The sequence below is a fragment of the Vanellus vanellus genome (assembly GCF_965231255.1).
Source record: "Vanellus vanellus genome assembly, chromosome: Z".
Taxonomy (NCBI): domain Eukaryota; kingdom Metazoa; phylum Chordata; class Aves; order Charadriiformes; family Charadriidae; genus Vanellus; species Vanellus vanellus.
Genome location: NC_138908.1, coordinates 39,586,329 through 39,609,755, shown reverse-complemented (window position 1 = coordinate 39,609,755; position 23,427 = coordinate 39,586,329). Strand labels below are relative to the sequence as shown.

The 23,427-nt window shown below is 41.3% G+C and overlaps 1 protein-coding gene across 1 annotated transcript; it reads left to right on the top strand.

Annotated features, from left to right (window-relative positions):
* Positions 1–18,537: 18,537 nt before the first annotated feature.
* CKS2 (CDC28 protein kinase regulatory subunit 2) lies at positions 18,538–22,043 on the top strand. The gene is made up of 3 exons (XM_082497831.1): positions 18,538–18,677; positions 20,263–20,390; positions 21,584–22,043. The coding sequence occupies exons 1-3, from the start codon at positions 18,619–18,621 to the stop codon at positions 21,634–21,636; spliced, it is 240 nt and encodes a 79-aa protein (XP_082353957.1). The 5' UTR covers positions 18,538–18,618; the 3' UTR covers positions 21,637–22,043.
* Positions 22,044–23,427: the final 1,384 nt, after the last annotated feature.

The following is a 23,427-nucleotide window of genomic DNA, read 5'->3' as shown; positions in this document are numbered from 1 at the left end:
CAGAATTTGAAATAGCAAATTGAAAATGGCAAAATTTGTCCTTTGTGCTCTTCATTGGTCACCCTCTTCACTGAATCCCTAGTACAAAAATATATTGCTGTAACAGGACAACATGAGGTACAATTAATCAAAAGAACATAAAATTGTCCTATGTACCAGTGATGTAGTACAAATGGTTACCAATGTTGTAAAACATTTGCCTTACATTGTGAAGGAAATTAATCAACACAGTGATAAATCATATTATATAATTAAACATTATTGATGCTGGGATCCAAGATTACCGAGATCCTAGGTAAGGTCACATTTGTGTGACATTAACAAATGTGTGACATTACTCAGGAGAAAACAGTTTTTCTAATGCTAATAAAGAATATAATATTAACCTCCCTCTACTGTTTCAAAATTGCAAAATGATTAACTGGAATGGAAGAGTAACACAAAACTAATTCTCCATTTATCAGGGCCAGGTCATAAAATGCTAGTCATATTCATGATAGGTTTGTTTCAGGGTTTAGCCCAAAGGAGGTTACTGACTTGGGAAAAGAGTACTGCTGACTCTGCCAGAAGACAGATTTTTGACTGTGTTTTATGGAAAAGAGGAGATTCTCTCAATGTTAGCAGCATAGACGAGAAAAGGAAGACATTTTCCATTTTTAAAAGCTGGCTAAGATCAGGTACCTTTTATCATTCATGATTGCTATTTGTGGTATTTGTGAAAAATTAATTCCTAAATAGTAAGACATTGAACAACTCAAACAAGAGAGCAACAAATAAAGGTGATGAATGAGATCTGTGAATGTTTCCTTGCAAAATTCAGATACGTCAATGAGAATTCAATGTGTTTAAAACAGCCACAGAAAGCCATCTCAAATATAATTATTGCATCTCAGCAGAAATGCAATGTGACCATAAACAGCACAACTGTTTTTATCCCACCCATAGATAACACACATTTCTGACAAGTTAATATACAGATTGAAGGTGGGAGCTTCCAGGTTCAAAGCTAGTTTTGTCATTGAGTGGCATGTCCCCTAAATCCATTTTCAACACACCTAATTTTAGGTACTTAGTGGAGGGGCTTAAGTTAGAAATGTAGTCATCCTGAACTCTCTCTACAGGCTATGGAAAGAGATAGTCAGCGGTAGAGGGCTGATTAGATTTTACCACAGCTGAATTACATTTAGTGAATGCCTGCTTCGTAATTCAGATCGAAGCTATCTGCATATTAGCAGTTCAAATGTTTGAACAGCATTCGGAACAAACAAATTCCATCTAATCATTAAATGAGCTGTATACTTCTCTCCCCTAATTCAATCTCATTAGCTGTTTCTGTGAAAAGCAACTCAGTGGCCTTTTAATCATCATTCCTTCACTATTTAGTATCTTTTAAACAGATAATTCTTCCTCCTTTCTCCTCCCGTTTCCTCCGGTGGCAAATAAGTAATCCATTGTCTAGGAGACTAGCACAACAGAGTTGGGGTTTTTTTTTTACATTTACAGGTGGGTGAGCAGCTTGTCCACCTAATGGCTTACCATACTTTAAAAATACCCATAACTCCCAAACACTTTGAATGGTGTTCAAGGGCTTTCTGTTCTTACAGCTGAAATCTCTGCTCCATCCCACATGCTATTTAGTAAGAGGAAGCCTAGGAAGGTATCATCATTTATCAATTTTACTCCAAAAAGCAAAATATCTGACAAAGAACTTGTTGACAGTTACAGTTAAACAATTTTACAGGATGATACAGCACATCTTGGAAAATGGTAATAGGAAACTCAAGGGCATTTATTGCCGTTTCCATTTCAACCATCTACAATTTAAAAATATGAATACAGGAAGCTATTTAGTCAGTGCATATAATGTAATGATACATTTTCTGATCCAAATATAGTTGGCTAAATAAAGGCAAAAACATGGAGTGCAACTGCAAAAATAGAATGAAGCAAATGTGAAAAAAAAATCCCAACAAATCCAAACCTAGCTGAATTTTAAACATCTTTAGATATAATTATCTTCTGATTGCTAAGTTACAATACGTACTTACTAAAAAATTTGCTTCAGAAAAAAAGCTTATCTCCTGGGACAAACCCCATATTTCTATGGCTTCAGGTCTACATGCCATCACAGCTGCTCAAAAAATCTACCTATAGAGCCTTCCTCTTTACCCATTTCTGCATTCTAGGAGCATCATACCTAACAGACACAAGGTATTTATTTCTATATTAAAGAATTTATCATACATGCTATATACTAACTTTTACTTGAAAAAAAAAAAAAGTCATGCAACTTCTTCTTTATTACATCCTATGAGAATTTGAGAGGCAACTCTGCAATAAGTCTTGTAGGAGACCTTGTTACCTGCGCAGGGCCCCACAACATCTATTGGAATTTATTGCAGATGTATACAGATACTACACTATAAACATTTTAGAAGAGGTACTATATTTTCTTACTTGCATTGTGAGAAGGTAACAAACCTTTTGTAGGTAAAGTAATATATAAATGAATAAGTTAATGAATAAAGATACATTTCATGCGAGTGTAAAATGGGAGGATATTTCAGTTCTCCTGCTAAATCTTTTACTGCTCACTATTCACTAGGATAGGATTTTCTTTGTAGGATATCTAGGACAAAGATCAGAAGCAAGCAAATATACGCTTCTCTCATTTACAGTATTTTCGAGGAGCCAGTGAAGTCCAGTGAAGCCCATTAATTAACAATGACACACAAATAGTACAGGATTACAGGAATCTTTCTCATTTGCTTCAGAAGGCTTGTTTTAAACTCAGTAAATCAGAATCTTTAGATTAACTGACAACCAAACTGGGACCCTGCTACCATTATCTTCCTTCTAATTATCATCATCTTCACTATTCATACTTCAGTGACATGTCATGGACCATAACGCCATTACAGAATACACTGCATGGAAACAGAAAAGAACCCCCAAATCAACAGAAATTTTGCAGTCTGAGAAAATCCCATAGAGCAGGGGGCTTCACACAGAGCTAAACCATCCAGAAAGGATACCTGTGATGTACAGAAAGTAGTAAGGGAGTAAATACACATTTTGGCCTACAGACTGAGAAATGAACATATTCTTATTCACCCATATGATGTGTACATACTCTTTAGTGCACCACTGATAGAAATTCATGGAGAACTAGAAGAATGCAAGGAATTTATGCAAACAACCCACACCTGTGCTGCCTCAAATCACGAATCTTCTTTCAACACTAGGGAACGTGTGCTAATATGTCATGCACGCAGCAAAGCCAGCAGTTAATACTCAGCACAGGGTAGAAAAAGAGCAAGAAGGTGACCACAGTAGCTGCAGGAACAGAACTAAAGTGGTTTTTTTCCTAGTCTTAAATGGAAGAGGAGAATTGAATTCAAGGAACCTATTCTGTCCCTGGCAATTATTTGCACTGGAATAATATTACACAGTTGCTTCCCCAAATAATAGGTCTTGAGCATGTGGTTGCATGTATGATTGCATTGAAGCACGCACGGTTGAATGACTAAAGGGAACTTGACCTCCTCCCCCCTCGTATTTTGTAACTTCAGAAAGAGGCATCCTCCATAATGCCCAATTATAAATGGGGCAGATTGAGATGCAGCAATTGAATGGTAAGGCACAAGCAGTCACAGCTACAGATCTCACTCAGAGTGCCATAAATATGACATCCAACCATCTCAAAAAAACTGTGATCATGCTTACCAGATGCTAACAACATCCATTTCATTTAGTTTTGCCTTCTGCACAGTGAAAAATATTGTAATTTTGTAGGAATTACTGTCAAACTCATGGCTCTAATTACTTTCTGCCATTTAAAAGTGCTTGTATATGCATTCAGTGCTTCCAACGATGTCAACCCTGAATACTGAAATTCTCTATTCATTCACAGAAGAGAGACAGTATTAATATTCAATGCAATGGCACCTTAGTGTAAGACAAATCACTAAGGAAAGTAAGGTTCAAACTATTGTTTTTCCAAGTTAAAATCTGAGGTACACTTACACAGCTACATTTGTAGTGTTGCAAAATACCCAACTTCTTTTTAATATGCTTCATGCAGCAGGAAGAATTCTAACGGAGCCAAAATACAAGCTGAAGAACCGCTGATTTTAGACAGAGCTTCAGACTCTTCCTTCCTGTATTTATTTTGGTCACCACAGAAGTGAAGAAAACAAAATGACAAAAATTATTTGATCCCCTAGCTGTCTAACTCCTCCTCTTGTTCTTTGAAGAGTAGAGTAAGTTCAGCACTTGGTTACTGGATTGTACAATCTATATTGCAATTTATATACTCTCATCTAAAAAAAATTTCATCTTGAACAACAGTTGGAGCAAAACACATCCTTATCCTATGACAAGCTGAAACTGGAGCATACAAAGCATTCCATACTGATAAAGCAGAATGTCTTCAACAAGCATTTTGTAGTTATAAAGCTCAAACATATGATTGACCATATTAAAAAAGCAACATATTTAAAGCCTCACTACCTAGCTCATCTCCTGGAAACATCATGAAATCCACACTTGGTAAGGAGCTCTGTAACAGAGCAAAGTGATGTATTTTTGCAGTCATGAGAAACATCTGCTTTGAAAAATTTGGGTAAACTATGGATTTCTTTTAAGCATCTCTATCGGTCTTCAATGGATTGGTGAGGAGCCTTGCTACCATTTAATATCCTTCAGGAAGATCTTTTCTCTCTCACACCCCACCCCACCTCCAGAAAGGAGCTGAATGCACTGACAAACCAACTCTATGAAAATCTCAAATCACCACATTCCCAATTCCCACATTCAGTCTGATGGCTCTATTCTAATTTTACCTTTTGAGAAGGTACAATATTAAGTATCCTGAAGGTTAGCTTTTCCACTTTTTCAAATATCAGGGCGAGGGCTTAAATAAGGGGAATACAGCTTCGAGCTAAGTAAAGGCTGTCATGAGTTGTTACTAACTTACAGTGATTGACTTTGGTTACGTACAGATAAGATAAATGACAGCACATGTTTAAGTAACAGATGATACATTACAGGACTGTTTGCTTTAATTTATTATGAATCATATGGAGCATTTTTATAACAAGTTTATTTTAGCACTATTCCATTCCAAAATTCTTCACTCAAATCTTTTTTTTCCCGTTGTGGCTCCATCTGCTGATTAGAAAAATGTTACAAGGTACCATGGTAACGCTTGCTATGCTAGAAGACATACTGAAGAAAGTTTTCAGATTCCTCAGGCATAACTAAGACACAGAAAAATGCACAATAATGTCAAAGAAACACTCCAGAGATACTATTTTAGGAGATTTCATAGATTTGCTATTTATATATATTTTACATTAAAAAATTATAATACACAGACAGTGGAAAAAGAGTCTGTCCCTTATGAAAGGCAATTGGGTATTTCACAGGCGCAACACATACGGCTGTTTACAACATACTTCAAGTGCTCTCAAAGTGTGAACCAGCAATTCTGAAGTCTAAACTTCACTGCTCAGCATCCAACTACTGATGTCAATGATCAGTGTCATTAAAAGACAAGTGATACACATAAGGATTCACTTTGAGGGACAATGGGTTAATCTGCCTAAGCTTCATCTCCAGTCAGCAGAAGATTCTTTTACAGGAAAATTCAGAGCACATACTGATTTTATCTTTATGAAAGTCCACCTTTGTCACCAAAGAGATCTAGATGACCAGTTACACTAGTCTAGACTGCTTTTGTGCCTTTAAAAATCAAACTAGCCCTATCTTCAGTTAGGGTTCCCTTGCAGTAGCACAGATTAGTAGCTGATATCAAGCAGGAGAAAACAGGGCATGATCAAGCCAGAGCATTCATCCCATAAGCAGCCTTTCATCTCACAAGACACACACCTAGATCTATACTGCGCTTGCATATTTCTGCCGACTGCAGCCCATGGAGAAAGGACTCCAGCTCCTTTCAGATTGGATAACGAGTCTGAGTTTACCCTTTACTATTTAATCTTCTTTCTGTTGCAAACCCTCCTCACATATGATAATAATATGTAATAGTAATAACATAGATTTTTTCCAAAGGATGGGGACTTGTTTCAGATTTGTTTTGCCATTAGCATACGTACAAAATGGTAAAGCTGACAACATCTATTTCTTCCCAACATGAAATGTTTCCTATCTGTCAAGACCCAAACCAAGTATAACACCATCTACCCAAAGCATAGCAATTTTTGTAAGCATTTTTTGTAATACTGAACCAAAAAAACTGTGACTCAATCTCAGGCAACAACTGGTTTACCTGGTATCCTGAAACACACCCTCCTTACTCCCAGTTGTTTTTTTTTTCTCATACCTTCCCAAAACAAATGTGTAGGCCTAAAACCCAAGCACATTCTCAAAGTTTTATGCATTTCATGACTTTTTTTTAAACACTACTGTTCCAGAATTATATGTTTACCATACTGCAGTTGCAAACCAAGATCAGTGACAATATTTATCCCAGTTCTTTCTAAAGACAGCTGTAGGATTTATACTAAAGTCATGCTCTATTGGAAAGCTATATGTACCAAAGACCCAGGAATGGTCTTAATATAAGGCAAGTTATCTAAGAAAGGGGAAGCTCTGATCAGGTTTGGATGAGTATGGCAACTGTGTCTCAGATTACAGTTCAGTAAAGATGTGGCTGCAAGCCACTTCCACTACCCACTGTAGTTTCCACAGGAAATAAAGTTGTGGCACATTTTAGCCAGTCCTTGATCTGTGCAGCACAGGGATGGAGAGCCCAGGATGCATTCTGGCAGGCATATCCCACGGGCATGGATGTACGTACAGTGCCACAGTACAGATTCAGTTAAAAATGTGAATCAAGTTTACACATCCTCACATCTCCCCCTGCCAAACGCTTGCACTGCAGTGATTACGTTACCAAACACCCCATTCCAGAATGCACGTAAAGAGATGAATTAACAATATTTTACTGTCTTCACAAAGAAGCAAGCTAGGTTTTTTTTTTCGTACACTTTACTGTTTCATCCAAGATTAAAATCAACATGGCCAGCACTAAGTTTAGGGAATTTCAGAAAAAGAAAATTAAGAGAAAATTCAAAAACTCTCAGTTACCAGCAGCATTTTGAGATACAGTGCATCACACAACTCCTGGCCTGAGGCTGAGGACAGGGAGAGTCACACAGACTCCCACTCAGTGCTGTCTGGCAGGTACGATGAGCAGGGTCAGTGGGTCAGGAGCAGCAGTGCTGCGCTGCAAAGGCAGGTGATTCCAGCATCACAGAGGGGATGGTGAAGTGGAAAAAGGGGTTGGGGGAGAGGGGAAACTGAAATCCCACTAGCTCCCTCTGTAAACTGGCACATAGTATTGGTGGGGTTTGAATTCACAGTAAAAGACAAAAAAAAAGGAGGTATTACAGACATGACAGTTTTAAGATACAGCTGAAAAAATTTAGTGTTGGGGGAAAGCATGGACCAACAGACCCCTAAGGGAAGGGGTGCGGGGAGCCCAGTGTGACAGCACAGCCAGCAGGTCCAGGGTCCCTGGCCAGGCACAGGAATGGCTGAAGCTCCATCGAGACCCAGCTGCAAGCAGCTGCTGCAGTCTGGGGTCCACCCTGGCATGGCCTCCCCATAGCACTGCTTAGGAGCCTCTTCCCACCACTGTCACCAGTAGGAAGGGGCCGTCCTAGCCTGGACTGGCTCAGTGCTGGCCCTGGTCCCCTCAGCCAACTCCACCCAGAGGGGGAGCATGCTCCCAGGGCACTTATACTGAGCTGAAAGTATCAGAAGATACAACATTATAAGAGAATGATTCCCAAATCTGCTGTCAGTCCACATTTTGGACCTCTGATGCAAAGATTATGCCTCAAAATAAAAGCTTAAAAAAATGATTTTCCAAAATTTTCCAAGACCTAATAGCTTGGAGCCTGCATGCCTCTCTTGCAGCTATGATAGCTTATCATGGGAGGAATAGTAAGATGCGGGAGCTGCACTACCAGACTAAACCAGCAGAAGCTTGAAATTTGGTGTGTTCCAGCATGAAAAAAAGCTCATAACGTGTTTAATTTTCAACAGTGGACTAAGATGTAAAAAATATGCGACAACTATAATGAAACATAACATTTGCTGGCATTCTACTATTCACCTACATCCTCGCCCAAAATCCGCTGAGATAACCAAAGACTTTCCACTGATTTCAGTGGATCCTCAATCAAGTCCGTAAGAATGGTTAACAGGTGGGAAGGGAAAATCCCATTTTTAGCACATCTGCAAGCTGGCAACACAGGACCTGGCTTAGTATCCATGACAACATTGCTGATGTTCTGCTAAAAACAAGAAAAGACATTAAGTTTTAATACCTGTAAAGCTAGCTGAATCAGTTTGCCTGTGTTTCTCTTCTATGAATTTGCTGAACTTATTATTTTTTTTAAAAGGTAAGTCTTTATATACGTGTATGTAATGATATAAGATTCAAGCATGGTGAAGGAAGACTTCAGTCAAGGATATTCTTAGGATAATTGAAAAAAGGCATGTTCTCCTATGCTCTTCTAATTGGAACAGTTTAGGGCAGAGGCAATCCCTTTCATTAGATAAAGGGATACAACTGGAAAAAAAAGGACAAGGTTTCAAACTGGGCGTATTTCTGATATATACCAGTTTTAGAAGCGAAGTTATCTGACAAAGTTCTTTTTTGTATCAGATTTGCAACATGGCCCCATGAACAGCAAAAGTGGGGCAAATGCAACACAGCAGTGAGTTCGATGAATGTTTTTAGTCTGAGAGGTAGGAAGGACAGATTCTGACAAAATTTATTTCCAGGTTGAATCTTCTTCCCATCTATGTTACAACTGTTAAATTATTTTCTGTGTAGATACTGCATGGTAACATATAATGGGGGAGTTTAACTGGTGGATGTTTTTATTTACATGAATGACTAAAAAGCTGACTGGTAGGAAGATCTGGGTTAAGCACTAAGAAACTAAAAATATGTATACTTAATTGTGAATGATAAAAGATGTTTACCTGCCAAGACAAATTCAAAGTTCTGTGTATCCCCTGCAACAGACAACTGTTCTGGTATCTAAAATAAAGAAAGGAGGGAATCACCAAGAACACTGCAAGTTGAGAAATGTAAGCAGGGATAAAAAAAGACAGAATTAATTTGCAAAATGCAGGATTCATGGGAAAGAATTCAAATAGATATTTAGTGCAAGGGAAGTATTTGGAAATAAGCAGAAGTGAAGATGACCACTGGAGAACAGCAAATCAGGTGCGTTTCCACGAAGTAAGGCGACAGATTTAGTGAAGTTCTGGGATAATACATACTCACAGGAGCAGAAAGAATGATATAAACCCACGTATGACCGGCAAAATCACTTCAGTAACCGTGTGTTTTGTTCAGCACATTTATCCCACAGAAGAGTGGTATATAGTTCTGTGAACTCAAGCAAGATGGCAATACTGAATATAATGGTTTAGCTGCATTTATTTTATCAGGGACACTACATAGCCAAGAAAGATTATTATAAAAAGCAAGAACAAAGAACAAATTCAAGCTGAGGAAAATACAGAAAGACTAGAATATTTAAGCAGAATTCACTGTTCCTAAAGTTTTTGAAAACTAAGCTCTGTTTAACTGCAATGACAGAAGAAAGACTTTATTCAAAATGCCAGGAGAAACTGACACCAATTAAATGTGTTGCATTTGATCCCAGCTCTACCAGGTAGTCCAAAAAGGCCACAGCCCTGGGCCTGACTCATCACTGAGGTTTCGGTGTCACCCGCAGAACAGAGGAAGGAGGGGAAAATCTGTCAGATGTGTGGGTGGCTCCTCAAAATGGGGAAACCCTACTACCTGACAGAATGAATTTTTAATTTTTTTATGGTAAGGGGGTGGGAACTCTGGTCCTTCATATTCATTCTATGACATTTAGATACTCCTACCTTCCAAACCTTTGTAAATGTTCCCACATCTTGACATAGGTATTAATCAGAAGAGTGTTGTTCTTTGAGATGAAAATATAAATGCTCTCTGCCCATTACATGCAAAAAAAATCTATTATCATCCGGTCTTCTTCAAATGGTTTGCGCACCAATTAATACTGTCTTAGCCCAAAACTGTAAATACTGGATTTCAAAGACCAGCTTGCCATTTAACATGAAATCAGTGAGCCCTCCAGTGGTTATTTTAAACCTTACATTGTTACAATAACTATAAGAAAAACTGTATGCATATATGTAGTTTTTTCAGATTCCGATCAATTTAATTTGAATTCAGTCATCTTCTACTACTTTCAACAAACAAACTCTTGTAGCAACCTATTAAAAGGCTCTATAATACTTGCAAACAGATGTATTTTCAGCTCACATACATTTCCTTTCCCTCCTATGTACAAAATTGACAAATGATTAATTTTAAACATTTGAGTAACTTCACAGAAATCAGTAAGGAATATTTACCCAAGGGCTGGGCACGTAAAAAGGTCTATATTGGGCTCAAATTCAAAATCCTAGTCTATAATCCTGTAGTATATAAATCCTACCTGTGGAAACTACAAACATCTGGAACAAAGAATAAATCATTCACAGGCTTTTCCAATACAAACCCCAGGATGTGGAAGATTAAACTAAAACAAAAGATGCTTGTTCTCATAAAGAAACTTAAGCAGTGGCAGAACTCCTTGCAACAAGATAGTGTGCAGACAGGATGTTTGGCCTAAAGGTGACTGGAAAATTCATGAAACAAAATTCCACCTACGCCCAGTATTTGTAAAGAAATCCCTCCCTCATCAGTAATCCCTAGAGTCTCGTGTAATCTGGGAATGTAGCATCACATACTCCTCGAACTCGTACACTCCTCCATTACGGAAGGTATCCATTATAGAAAGCTGCAGAGATACATTTGGCTAAAGGGACCTTTTCTCAGGTCTAGCACTGACATTCTTAAGTTTAAATAAAACCTTTACTCAAACTATTTAACCACTGTGTCAAAAATATCCAGTAACTAAAGAACTCTGAGATTCTGCTGCAGATTTTTTGCCATTAATCCACTCTCAGATACTGCCACCTTGCAGAGCCTACAAGAAAAATCTGAGCAGGATTGTGCCTCATTTGACAGCATCTTCTTGTGCTTGATTCTCCAGTCATTATACTGTATCATCCTGAATTTGTTATATGAGCGTTGGTTGCTATGGAAATCATCTGCTAAATTCAACATTATTGATTTTGTTTAACATGGGAATACTTCAGTATGGCTCCTTTTCAGATCTGAGCTGTAGCCTATAGACAAGGTTCTGATCACTCCTTTCACATGAAAATCCATAGAAAGAGAGTGAGAGAGAATTAAATCTCATTGAAAGAACACAGATCAACACTAGCGTCCAAGCTCTGCAAGGATCTGAATGGATCGCAGACATTCTGTATCTCTACCCCCACCCTGCAAGCTCAGCTCTTCTATGACTTGGGAGTAATTTATTCAAGAATGCCTTCAAAATGCAGTTCTTGAACCAGTGCAGGTACTGGAAGGAGCATTCATCATGATCGGCTCAGTTTATCCTCTCTCAGATGAAAATCCTCAGTAATTCAGCTAAATTATTTTCAACACTTATACTAGTTTATTTACAGACAGCTAAACCATCAAAACATAGCATCATTCTCTAGTCTTTCCAAGACCTGTTTTGCATTTGGGTGTGAACTGAAAAACAAAACAAACAAAATCCATTTTCTTCATTAACTGAAGGCAGGTTAAATAGCATACAAACAATTCCATGCTTATGAAAATGTTTTTCAAATTAAGTAAGGCAATAAATCCAAATTTAAGTCACTAAATGGAGGTAAACTGATTTTGATGATCAAGTCTGCAAAAATATTGTTAATATTGTACATACGAGAAGCCTGATTAAGTCTGTAGGATCACTGCTTTGAGGATTACTGGGGTTGTGAAATACTAGCCAAATACCATATAAAGCCAGAAAATAAAATCTCAGTCAAATAAAAAGCTAGTTTATTGAACAGCAGAACTGAGAGAGACTGATCTACTGACTCATGGCTTTACTGTCCCAGAAGGCATGCACACCAAAGGCTGGGGGATACTTACCACTGAGGCATTTAAATAAAGTATTTTTTACCATGTAGATTCTTTGGTTTCTTGTAAGGTATGAGTTTAACTATAATGTCATCCCCCATCAGAGTGCTTCTGCTCTATCTGGCCACTGTTATCATGAAACTTGCAATAAATCAACATTTATGTTATGTTTGACCAAACCAGACAATAGGTTCAAAAGCTAACTGAGGATCAAAACCAACATAAAGCACAATCGTTTAAGCCTTGCTTCCATAGGAAATATTAAAAATATAAAAGCACAAATAACAGTTCCATCAATGTATGTTATGAATGTGATTCACACTCAAATTATTCACAAATTATTAACTGTGTATATGATTATGACTCATGAAGACAGTACAAAAGGTTCCTCGACTGTGATCTTGCTGTTATATTCACAAAAATACATTCAAGTATGCGACATTAATGTTTTATAAGGACATGTTTGAAAACAGAACTGCAGTAAAAGTACATGGAATTTAAATTTTTCAAATATCTCACAGAACCGATCAGGAAAAGCTGTAGAGAATTATAATCAGAAATTGTTATGCCCACCACAGATGGCAAACTTTGCATCTTCCCCTTCCGTCAAAAAGCACGGAAAATATTTTTATCCACCATAAATTACATCCTGAATTCTGTATATGCAATAGTAAGTGCACATGGGCCCATTATTATCAAAGATTTTTCTTTATTAAAGCCCACATAACTCTGTGTATGTCCTTGGTCACAAGCAACAGGTCATACGGAGAATTTAAATCTGCTGCAGTCTAGGTATATGAAATCATTCAAAAAAACCCATGTGCGTATTCCATCTTTAGTCCCGAAGAGGCTCTATGCTGACTACTGTCATGCTGTTCTCATCGGGAATGCAAATTACTGCTGCTCAAAACTATGTGCGCCTGCATAACAGCTACAGAAGAAAGAGACAGAAGCTCAAGAATATTCTCTTCATGCTTTTGCCATTTTATCTTGTGTTTCAGCAGCAAGGGCTAACCAGACAGGGCTCTAAGCAAAAGTACGCTTTCCAGCTGAGCAGCTCCCGTGTTTTCTCCTAACAGATCTATGCCCCTGAGGCTATGCAGAACCCTTTTCAGTCTCTACTATGGCAAACTTCTTTCATATATGCTTCCACACGTGCCTACAACATGCTGATGCACAAGTGCATGGTAAGACCTCATCAGTAGCTTTTCTCTTTAATTAATGTAGGTATTTGTGGCTTCATTCACTTCTGACCTGGTTCAGAAGCTTCAGTCAGGATCTGGATCCACCACCTAATGTCCTGGTTTGAGGTCATCCTAATTCCAGAAACCAACTTCTTTGAACATGAAAATGTATTACAATTCAAATTAAAAGGTCATTCAACCCTGGAGAGAAAAAAAAATTACTTTTCTTGTACAGCTCAATACTGTCAAAAGTTACAATGGGAAGGCGTAACTGACACAACCACAGAAAGCAGGCCTCAGAGAAACCACTGATCAGAGACAGGATCAGTTGGACCTAAAACATTCCTGCAAGATGTACTTTTTTCTAGAATGTTCTAGATAAAATAGGTGCTGGTAGGAAATAATTCCTAAGATCTAGCCCAAAGCTGCCTTGACAAAGTTTAAGCATTATTGTTCTGTTCACATTGGATGCAGAACAATTTATTCCCTTCTTCACGGTGTGACTGTCACAGCCTTTGTGTATAACAATATTCTGAAGAAAATACTGAACATCCCTGTTTCATACAGTATCACACAGCATGGCTAAGGTTGGAAGGGACTTACAGAGGCCATCTGGCCTGGCATCCCTGCTCAAGCATGGCCACCTAGGGCCCGTTGCCCAGGACCACATCTGGACTGCTTTGGGAGATCTCCAAGGATGGAGACTTCAGCAGCTCTCTGGGCAATCTCTGCCAGTGCCCCATCACCCTCATAGTAAAAAAAATGTTTCCTGATGTTCAGGAGGAACATGCCATGTTTCAGTTTGTGCCCATTGCCTCTGGTCCTGTTACTGGACACTACTGGAAAGAGCTTGGCTCTCTCTTCTTTGCACCTTACCTTTAGGTTTTTATATGCATTGATAAGGTCACCTGAGCCCACTCTACTAGGCTGAACAGTCCCAGCTATCTCAGTCTTTCCTCACAGGAGAGAGGCTCCAGACCCTTCATCATCTTTGTGGCCCATCACTGGACTCTCTCCAGTAGCCCCATCTCTCTCTTGTACTGGAGAGCCCAGAACTGGGCACAGTACTCCAGCAGTGGCCTCACCTGTGCTGAATGGAGGGGAAGGATCAGCCCCCTCAACCTGCTGGCAACATTCATCCTCATGCAACCTAGGATACCATTAGCCTTCTTTGCTGCAAGGGCACTTTGCTGGCTCATATTCAACTTGGTGTCCATCAAGACACCCAGGTCTTTTTCTGCAAAACTGATCACCAGCTGGGTGGTTGCCACCATGTACTGGTGCCTCTGGTTGTTCCTTCCCAGCTGCAGGACTTTGCACTTCCCCTTGTTGAACTTCATGAAGTTCCTCTCAGACCACTTCTACAGCCCATTGACCTGGCAGCGCAACTGTTTGGTATTTCAGCCACTCCTCCCAGTCTCCTGTCATCTGCAAACTTGCTGAAGGTACACTCTGTCCCACTGTGTAGATCATTAATGCAGATGTTGAACAGGATCAGACCCACTATTGACCCTTGGGGTACACCACTAGTTACTGGCCTCCAACCAGACTTTATATCATTGATCACCACCCTCTGGGCCTGGCCATTCACCTCACTGTCTGCACATCCAGCCCATACATCAACAGCTTCTCTATGAAGATGTTATGGTAGATGGTGTCAAAAGCCTTACTGAAGTCTAGGTAGACAATAACCACTGCTCTCTGCCTGGCTCTGCCAGGCCGTTTCATCACTAACAAGTTGGTCAAGCATGACTTCCCCTTGATGAGTTCATACTGACTGAGCCTGATGCTTTTCTTGTCATTCATGTACCTGCAAATGATTATCACACTCAGCCAGTGTGGCAGGACCACCACTACCCTCCTGCTTCCCCCTCAATGGTCTAACAGCATGGCACAGGGATGCAGTGACTGGCTTGGCAGGTCACACGCACAAAGTGCCCCCAGACACATACCCCAGATACCTGAGTCCCAGAGACCACCTTGGCCAACGACCTGACCAAGGAGACCCCTCAACAGATAAGGACTGTATGTGACCATAACCAATAGGTGACTACAATTCAGGTCTGACCAGGCCATGAAATGGGGCCCCCACCAAAGCCCCCCTTTGAGTGTTTCTCCTCGGAGCAGCAGGTCTGTGATCGGAAGCCCTCCCTTTGGGTTGGGACACCATCCTGGGACTGAGTGTCCTCACTTCATAGGTGAGTGGTTTGCTCATATTGAGTCCTCGTTTCAGGCTTAGATTTAGCTACACATCATGTAGTATTAGTTCCCAGCTGACATCCTGAACCTGTAAATAAGTCGTGTCTGCTGAGGTGTTTGTAATGTAAGAACCCTGTTCAGGCAGTTTGACTGTTCTACCTTTTTCCTAACACCATTAAAACTGATTTTTGGAACATATCTTGTCAGTCTTACACTTCTGCGACAACCATTTAACAAGCTTAACCATTTAGCAGGCTTACTACTTTATTTCGGTAATTTTACAAATGATATCCCTAAGGTTAAGGTTTTAATTTTAGGAACAAGATATCAAATTAATAACAGAACTTAACAAATTCCTGGTACTGTTGCATTATTTATCATTCACCAATGTTTTAAAGTCTTGTCAGGGAAAAGAACAGATGAAAGAAGAAGCTGAAATGACACTCCAGTACTAAATAAGATCTCCTAATGCTGGACTATGAAAACCAGTATGTTAGTTTTGTTAGCTCTACCAGTTGCCTGACAAATACAGTTGTTCAATCCCAAGGAACAAGGATTTTCAAAATAATTTTGAAGGATCTCAAAGAAAATTGGATGTATACCCGCCTAAGAATCCTTTTAATCCTTTCCAAAATCATGATTTGGTATAATCATGAGTGTTTGCAATAGAAGGAAAAGTTGTTTTAAAGTGACTCCAGTCTTTTACTTCTGAGTGATCTCAAAGGAGGCTTATACATAGGCTTCAATAAAGGTCAATTTTCTCTCATGCTCAATATGCATGAGATAAGCTGAAAGGTTATAAAAAAGGCCCATAGATGAAACGTCTTCCATTTGGCTGAATCCCTCTTTTGTGGTGGTTTGATTTTTTTTCCCATTATTGCACAACACCATTCGTAACAGAAATTCTTGTGTGCTCTCTGCCTTAAGCATTCGAAAATAACACCTGTGCTGCCTGAAACTAAGCTAAAACAAAATATACTCTGTTTTGAATATTCCAACCAATACCTGTTATGGTTTGAGAAACCCGTATCAATTTATTGTAATTTATACAATCATTCTATCACATAATGACCCCTCCACACACAGAAAGGGGAGTCAGGAAAAATAAGGGAACCCGGGGGCTGAAATATAAACAAATGTAACAGAATAAGTCTAGATGATTAACGTTAATAACACTAAAGAACCAATACTTATCCCGATACCAATACAAAATATACAGATTATACTCAGCTAACTGTATCAGTAGGAAGCCATGCACTCCCGGCAGCAGACAGCAAATGTCTGACACTGTGAGCGCTACAGCTTCAGGAGGAAGGGAATGCCTCAGGGGTCTGGCACCCGGGCAAGTTCTCTGGATGGCAGCCATCAACGGACAAAGAACACTTTGCAGCAAACTTTCCAATTTATATTGAGACGCTCATGATATGAAATAATCCCGTTGTCCAGCTTGGGTCAAGTGCTTATGTCTCACTCCTCCTCATCCCTGCACCTGGCAAGCTCAAAAACACTGAGACCTTGAAACCCACACACCATGGCTGGCTGTAAAGTAAATATTTTCACAAATTCAGACACCAGAGTCTTCTAAAAGTGCCATTTTCCCACGTATTATGTCCTGCATTACTCAAACCAGGACAATACCTTAAAAAACTTGCGGGTGGTTTGTACTTGTACGATTATACTGGAATTGATATTCCACCTGAAGATCCGTTACTGAAACAAATTTCACACATTTAATTGCACCAGTACAGATATATTGACTTCATTTTGCCTGTAAATGACCTGTGTCAACATGCTCTAAGATGCAGTCAAGAGAAAAATACTACTGCTAGATTATGATGAGCACTCTTGTGTGAGCCTGGTTTAAACTTTAGCATTTAAGACGTCAGGCTGCAGCAGCTGTAGAAACCCACCCTATCTGTCAGCTCTTGTGCCTAACGCAACTTCAATTTTTTTTCCCCATCAAAACAGTTTTCAGACAGATGTATTACATGATCACAGACAATACCATTGTTTCTGGTAGCACCATGAAAGCAGAAAATTAACCTAGTGTTCTTTTACAACAGAAGCCCAACAAGGAGGAGACAGCAGCACGTAGTGGGCACAGAACATGAAGAAAGCAACAGCAAGACCTTTTTGGCAACGTTTCCACGAAGCTTATCTCATCTCGCAGGGTAACTACACCCAAGAAACACCACTGGAGTTTAAGAAAGTGCAGAATTCAGCATTTACCTACTGAAAAAGCCTGATGCCAAAAGTAACATTCATATCCTAGGAACTGCAGTGCCTCTTATCAAATCCTGGCAAGCTGCTACTTATGTTTTACCATGAAAGCACTTAAATCGCTGGCTCAGAACGTTTGTAAACTGAACTCCTATCCACAGCCTGCATGCCCCTCTGAACACGCCTGCACCCCACGCTTATTTTCCGTCTGCGCTCTGGGCAAGCCGCACGGTAACTACTGCAGACACTACGGCCTTCCACGCCAGGGGAGCGTCCGTGTCTGTGAAACAGCCGCAGCCCGGCATTCCACGAGATCCCCAAACCCGCCCGGCCCCAGGCTCCGCACACGTTTCATTTAAGCCTGAAGGCTCACGGAGAGCCTGGAGGAGGCTCCCTCTCGCTGCCGGCCGCGAGCAACGCCCAGCACACCCGGCACCGCAGCCGCTCGCGCCGCAAGGCCCGCGCCAAGCGCACCGCGACGCGGGCAGGCCCGCGCAGCGCTCCCCGACCGCCCTAATAGGCCTAACGGCTACAACCGCCGCTCACCGCCCCACCGCCCCCACCCCCCGCCTCCCGTACAGTCTAGAAGCTGCTGGAACCGCCCAGCCCCCCCAGCGGCGGCGGGCCAATCACCGCGCCCCAGCCCCGCCGGCCCCCCCCAACCGCCACCCCCTTACGTAATGCTCCCCTGCAGCTTCCGCGGATTGGTGGGAGGGCGAGCGCTGGGAGTCACGTGGCGGCGGGGTGGGCGCGGCACGCGCTTGACTGGCCCGGCGAGGCCAATGGGAGTTGAGCTGTGAGGTTCAAACCGTGCGGGGCGCGGAAGCGGGCGGTTAGTCTGAGGGGGTGTCCGTGAGGAGAGACGGGTCTCGCCGGCTGTTACTGCTGCTCCTGCCGTCGCCGCCGCCGCTGCTGCCGCCGCCTCCCGCCATGGCCCACAAGCAGATCTACTACTCTGACAAGTACTTTGACGAGCAGTACGAGTACCGGTACGAGGCTGTGGGAGGGCTGGCTGAAGGGATTAGGAGGGGGCTCCTGACCGTGCTCTTCGGGGGGTAGGGGGAGGGGCGGCTTGGGCAGGCGCCTCTCCCGGAGCTTGTGCGATGCCTTCGGGGAGTAAGCTCCATCGGTGGCGGCAGTGAGTGTGTCTTTGGCTCCGGTGGGGCCAGAGGGGCTTAAAGTCTGGGGGGAGGGGCCGTGCCTTGCTCCCTAATGGGGGTGGGGGTGTTGCGTAGCTTTCCACCGGCTGGGGGTGGGATGGGGTGAGTCGAGCGCTGGTCTGGGCGATTCAAGCGCTCGTCTAGGCTGACCCTTCCCAGGCGATCGTTCGGTGAGCGGGCAGCTCAAGCCCCAGTCAGAGACCGACGGAAAAAGCAGTGGAGGCGGGCGGCAAAAGCAGCCGCGCCTCCCTTGTGAAGCCGCTGTGGCGGAGCTGGGTTTGGTCAGCGCTGCTGGCGGGGAGCGCTCGGCCCCTGCTGACGAGACCCGGGTGGCGATCGCCGCGGACTGCCGGGGGAGTGGCCCGCCTGCTGGTGGCGCTGGTGGCGCCTCCCCAGGGGAGGAGGGCTGTCGCCCTGCGGGCTGACCAGGGCGCTGCTGCCTCGCTCGCTTAGAGGCTGTAGGAAGCTGAGGCAGGGAACTGAAACACTTGTGTTCAGAATGCTCTACACAGTTAAAAGTAATGTCTTCTACTGTCTCAATTCCAGCTCTGAACGTGGATGAAGCCTGCGTTTTGATTAATACTTTGAAGGCAGTTCATAAAACCACGTCACAACATAGTACTAATAATGTAGTTTGTAAAGCCTTCAACACAGTGCTACCTACTTGCTTCCAAAGCTATGTTACAGCAGCAGTCAGTTCTGGATTACAGCTGACACTTGAAGCTCAGTCGTCTAGACTTACTTGAAAGTGCTACTACAACTCAGGTGTTTTTTTCCACTTTATAGAGATCTAAGTGTTGTCCCTCTTACCCGCTGACTCCTGTATCTCAAACCCAAGATCGAATGCTTTGCTTTCTATTAGATGATAAAGGAACTTGCAAATGTGGAGAGCAGGCTGTATGTTTCTTCTCAGATGACAGATCAGGTGCTTAAGTGTTGTTAGTGTTCTGTCTTTCTAAACCAACACTGTAGTGTCTGTGGAAAATATATTGCTGGTTATAAAATGCAAAATACAAACAAGAGTGTCATTATCAATCATTATAAAAGTCCAAAGTCCTTATTTTGAGAAGTCTGATATGACAGCCAATTGCCAGGAACACAAACTTCTATACAAGTAGCACGATTAGAGCATGCAGGGGAATTAATCTCTTGTAGGAAGTAGGTTGACTGTTTCAATACACAGTTGCATTACAGATCTAATCTCTAGTAGACAAAGTGATTTTTAGAACTGGATTCTGGGTCAGATGTTTCATAATCAAATTAGTGGTATCAGTCAGCACCTCAGGCTTCGTTACAGGGAATGCAGGTATTCATAACTGAACTTGCTTACTGTCTTTAAGTGTAAATCTGTGCAAATTCTCTAGTGTACATAGGCGTTAATGTATGTAGTGTGTGTTTAATTAAACCTCTACAGACATGTGATGCTGCCACGAGAACTTTCAAAACAAGTGCCAAAATCCCATCTAATGTCTGAAGAGGAGTGGAGACGACTTGGTGTTCAGCAAAGTCTTGGCTGGGTTCACTATATGATCCATGAGCCAGGTAAGCACATCTGAACAGAAAGACATGAACAAAAGAGTAAAATATCAACTGCCTGGTGCTCAGCTGAAGTGTGTAGTGCATAATTGCTCCTGCTGCAGGATCCAGCTGGAATTCACTATTGAATGTTTAGACTCCTCTTTATCTCCTTGCTATTTTAGCCATTTGTCAACAAAAGCAACATAACAACCTCTATTTTAAACCTTCACATCTTGTTCCCAGAACTGCAAAATGCTGGCCTTGTCCTAGGTATGTGTGTTCTATCTGTAGACAAAACATGCCAGACTGGAAACTTCCTACCTCTGCCTAAAGAAATAGACTTCTTGTGAGCTCTAGAATAACGTTAGTATCTCAGTGACTGAATGAAACTTTATGTAGCAGCATATCTTTAAATGATAAAGCTGACACACCTGCTTTTTGTACACAAACCTTAATAGATGCTCACTTAGATGAGGTCCTGTATGAGTGCTCTGAAAAATCTACATTATAGTTTGAACTGTAGTTATACAGCCTACTAAAAGCAGCACTTCACACCTCATTAGACTTCACACCTCAAAGACTGCAAAAACTCTGCCAACTAGTATGTGCTGAAAACAGCTGTTTCAGGATTGACCATGGACAAGCCTCACTAAAAAGTAACTGACAGATGAATTGCAGCAGCATGGAGTTCCAAGTTTTTGAAGAACCAGGTGAAGAAATTAGCATAACCTTCCAGTGTTTCCCTTACCTGAGCTCCTTTGATACTGCAGGCTTTCTTGGAGTTTACAATTAAGTGAGGTCAGTAACAGTGGCTTTTGTTGGTGCTTGACACTATGTATCTAACAAGGATAGCGCCAGCAGTTTAGTCTGTTACAGTAACAAAGCTCATCAAATAGCCTAATGTAGAGAGTTAGTACCAATACAAAGTATACTCTGTATTTTTTTCCTGTACTTCCTTCCTTTAAGTATCTTAAGTTTATGATATTGTCAACATTTGGTATGAACTTCTAAAAGCACCTGTTTGACAGTTGTAAGGTTACTGCAAAGTTGGTCTGTTAATACTTCACATGGGGCCATATTTATGGACTTGACTTCTTAAGCTGTTTATTGTTTGACAGCAAGCTTCAACTATGGTTCAAGATTTCCTAAATAAAAGAAATCCCTGTAATCAAAATTTAGGTGACAGACTGACACTTTGTTCTGTTTTATTTCCGCAGAACCACATATTCTTCTCTTCAGAAGACCTCTTCCAAAGGATAACCAGAAATGAGCCATTGTCTATAAATCTTCTGGAACTATGTATATGAGTGTATATATGTTGGTAGTATTCAGTGAATACTTTAAAATGTACAAAACCTTACATCCATACCTGTGCATGAGCTGTATTATTCACAGCAACAAAGCTCAGTCAAACACAAGTCCAAGTAGGCTGTTATGGTGTTCAAAGAGTGATGAAGTTTATCTTTTTTTTTTTTTACTGCTAATGTCAGTGCCTACAGACTTTTCGGTGAATTTTGTTTGTTAGAATTTACATATTGCATGTTCTGGTTACATGATCACTCTTTAACTGTGTTCGATAAGTTTTGCACTCAGCTTTTCTGTCGAAGTATAGTGTTTTCAAATTAAATGGCTCGCCTGTTTAGTACACATAAAGAAATAAACCACTCTTAATGATCTATAAAACCTAAATGTCTAGAGTCCTAATTTCACTAGACAAAACAAATACTCTAACATGTTAAGAGTACCTACTTCAGAAAAAATTAACTTAGTGAAACTATTTTGTTTCTCTGCAAGAATTATTTTGCCCTACAGGCCAAAGTTCCTAAACCCTGATTGGAACTGGGAACTGCAGGCAATCTGAAAAGAAAGCTGGCAATGGCAGATAGTGCTCTGACTAGCTTCTGACATGCTGAAATTACATAGTTGATGTAGGTTATAGTGGGATTAATTATTCTGCAATGGCTATTGTCATCCTACTTCTATGAGGTGTCTGGTGATAGGAGGCAAGGGAATGGCTTAATGCTGTGTCAGGGGAAGTTCAGATGGGATATTAGGAAAAAGTTATTCACTGCGAGGGTGGCCAAGCACTGGGACAAACTCCCTGGGGAAGTGGTCGTGCCCCCGAGCCTGTGGGTGTTCAAGAAGTGTTAGGACAATGCTCTTCAGACATGGTTTAACTTTGAGGTTGCCTCATACGGAGTCCGGAGGTAGGCTTGATCCTTGTTGGTCTCTTCCAACACAGGATACTTAATGATGACTTTGTATAAACTTGTCTTAGGGTGTGAAGGAGTACTTAATATTTCACAAAGATATTTTCATGCTTTTTTTTTTTTTTTTTTTCCTAGCACCAGGTTATCTTTCTGCCACAAACTTTTTCACCTGGGGTTTTGGCCTGCACTTCTGGTCTTACATACTGTTTTGTTCTGGGCAGCCAGCTTGTACCCTGTCTCTGCATAGGCAGTAGTGGTTTGGGAGTGTTGTCAAAGTAAACGGGGTACTTGTCATCTGACAAAAGCAGCTGCTGGTTGTGGGACAGCATGAACTTGGTTTCCTTGACATACAAAAGGTCAGGGCTGATACAGCAAAATTCTGATCGGTCCTCTTAAGAAGCTGTGTGCCAGCAAAGGTGAGCTGATGAATAGACTCAATCTGACATGTAATAAATTGCACTAAAATGGTTGCTGTGGTGTTGGAACCGTAGCCATGAAGTCATGGTTTAAAAAGGAGCTTCAGTGTATTTGGTGTTTGAGTATAATAGCAGTGGTTGTGTCCGGTTCATTGCAAATGCAAGCTAGTGTTACAGCTGGGGGGGATCTGGAAGGCCAACAAAAACAGGGACATCTGCATAAAGTATGTGCTCCCCTGTGTGATGTATGCTTGTGACCAAGGTCCTTGTGATGACGGACAGAGGTAAGTAACCTGCCAAATCTGGTGAGGACAATAAACCTCGTGGTCTTTCCTCTGATGAAGTGGCAAGAGATGCCCATCTCGGTGGTGGTCACATGGTATGTACAAGGCACTCAGTGCTGGCGTCTAAGGCTTTACAGCCTCCCCCGCTGGC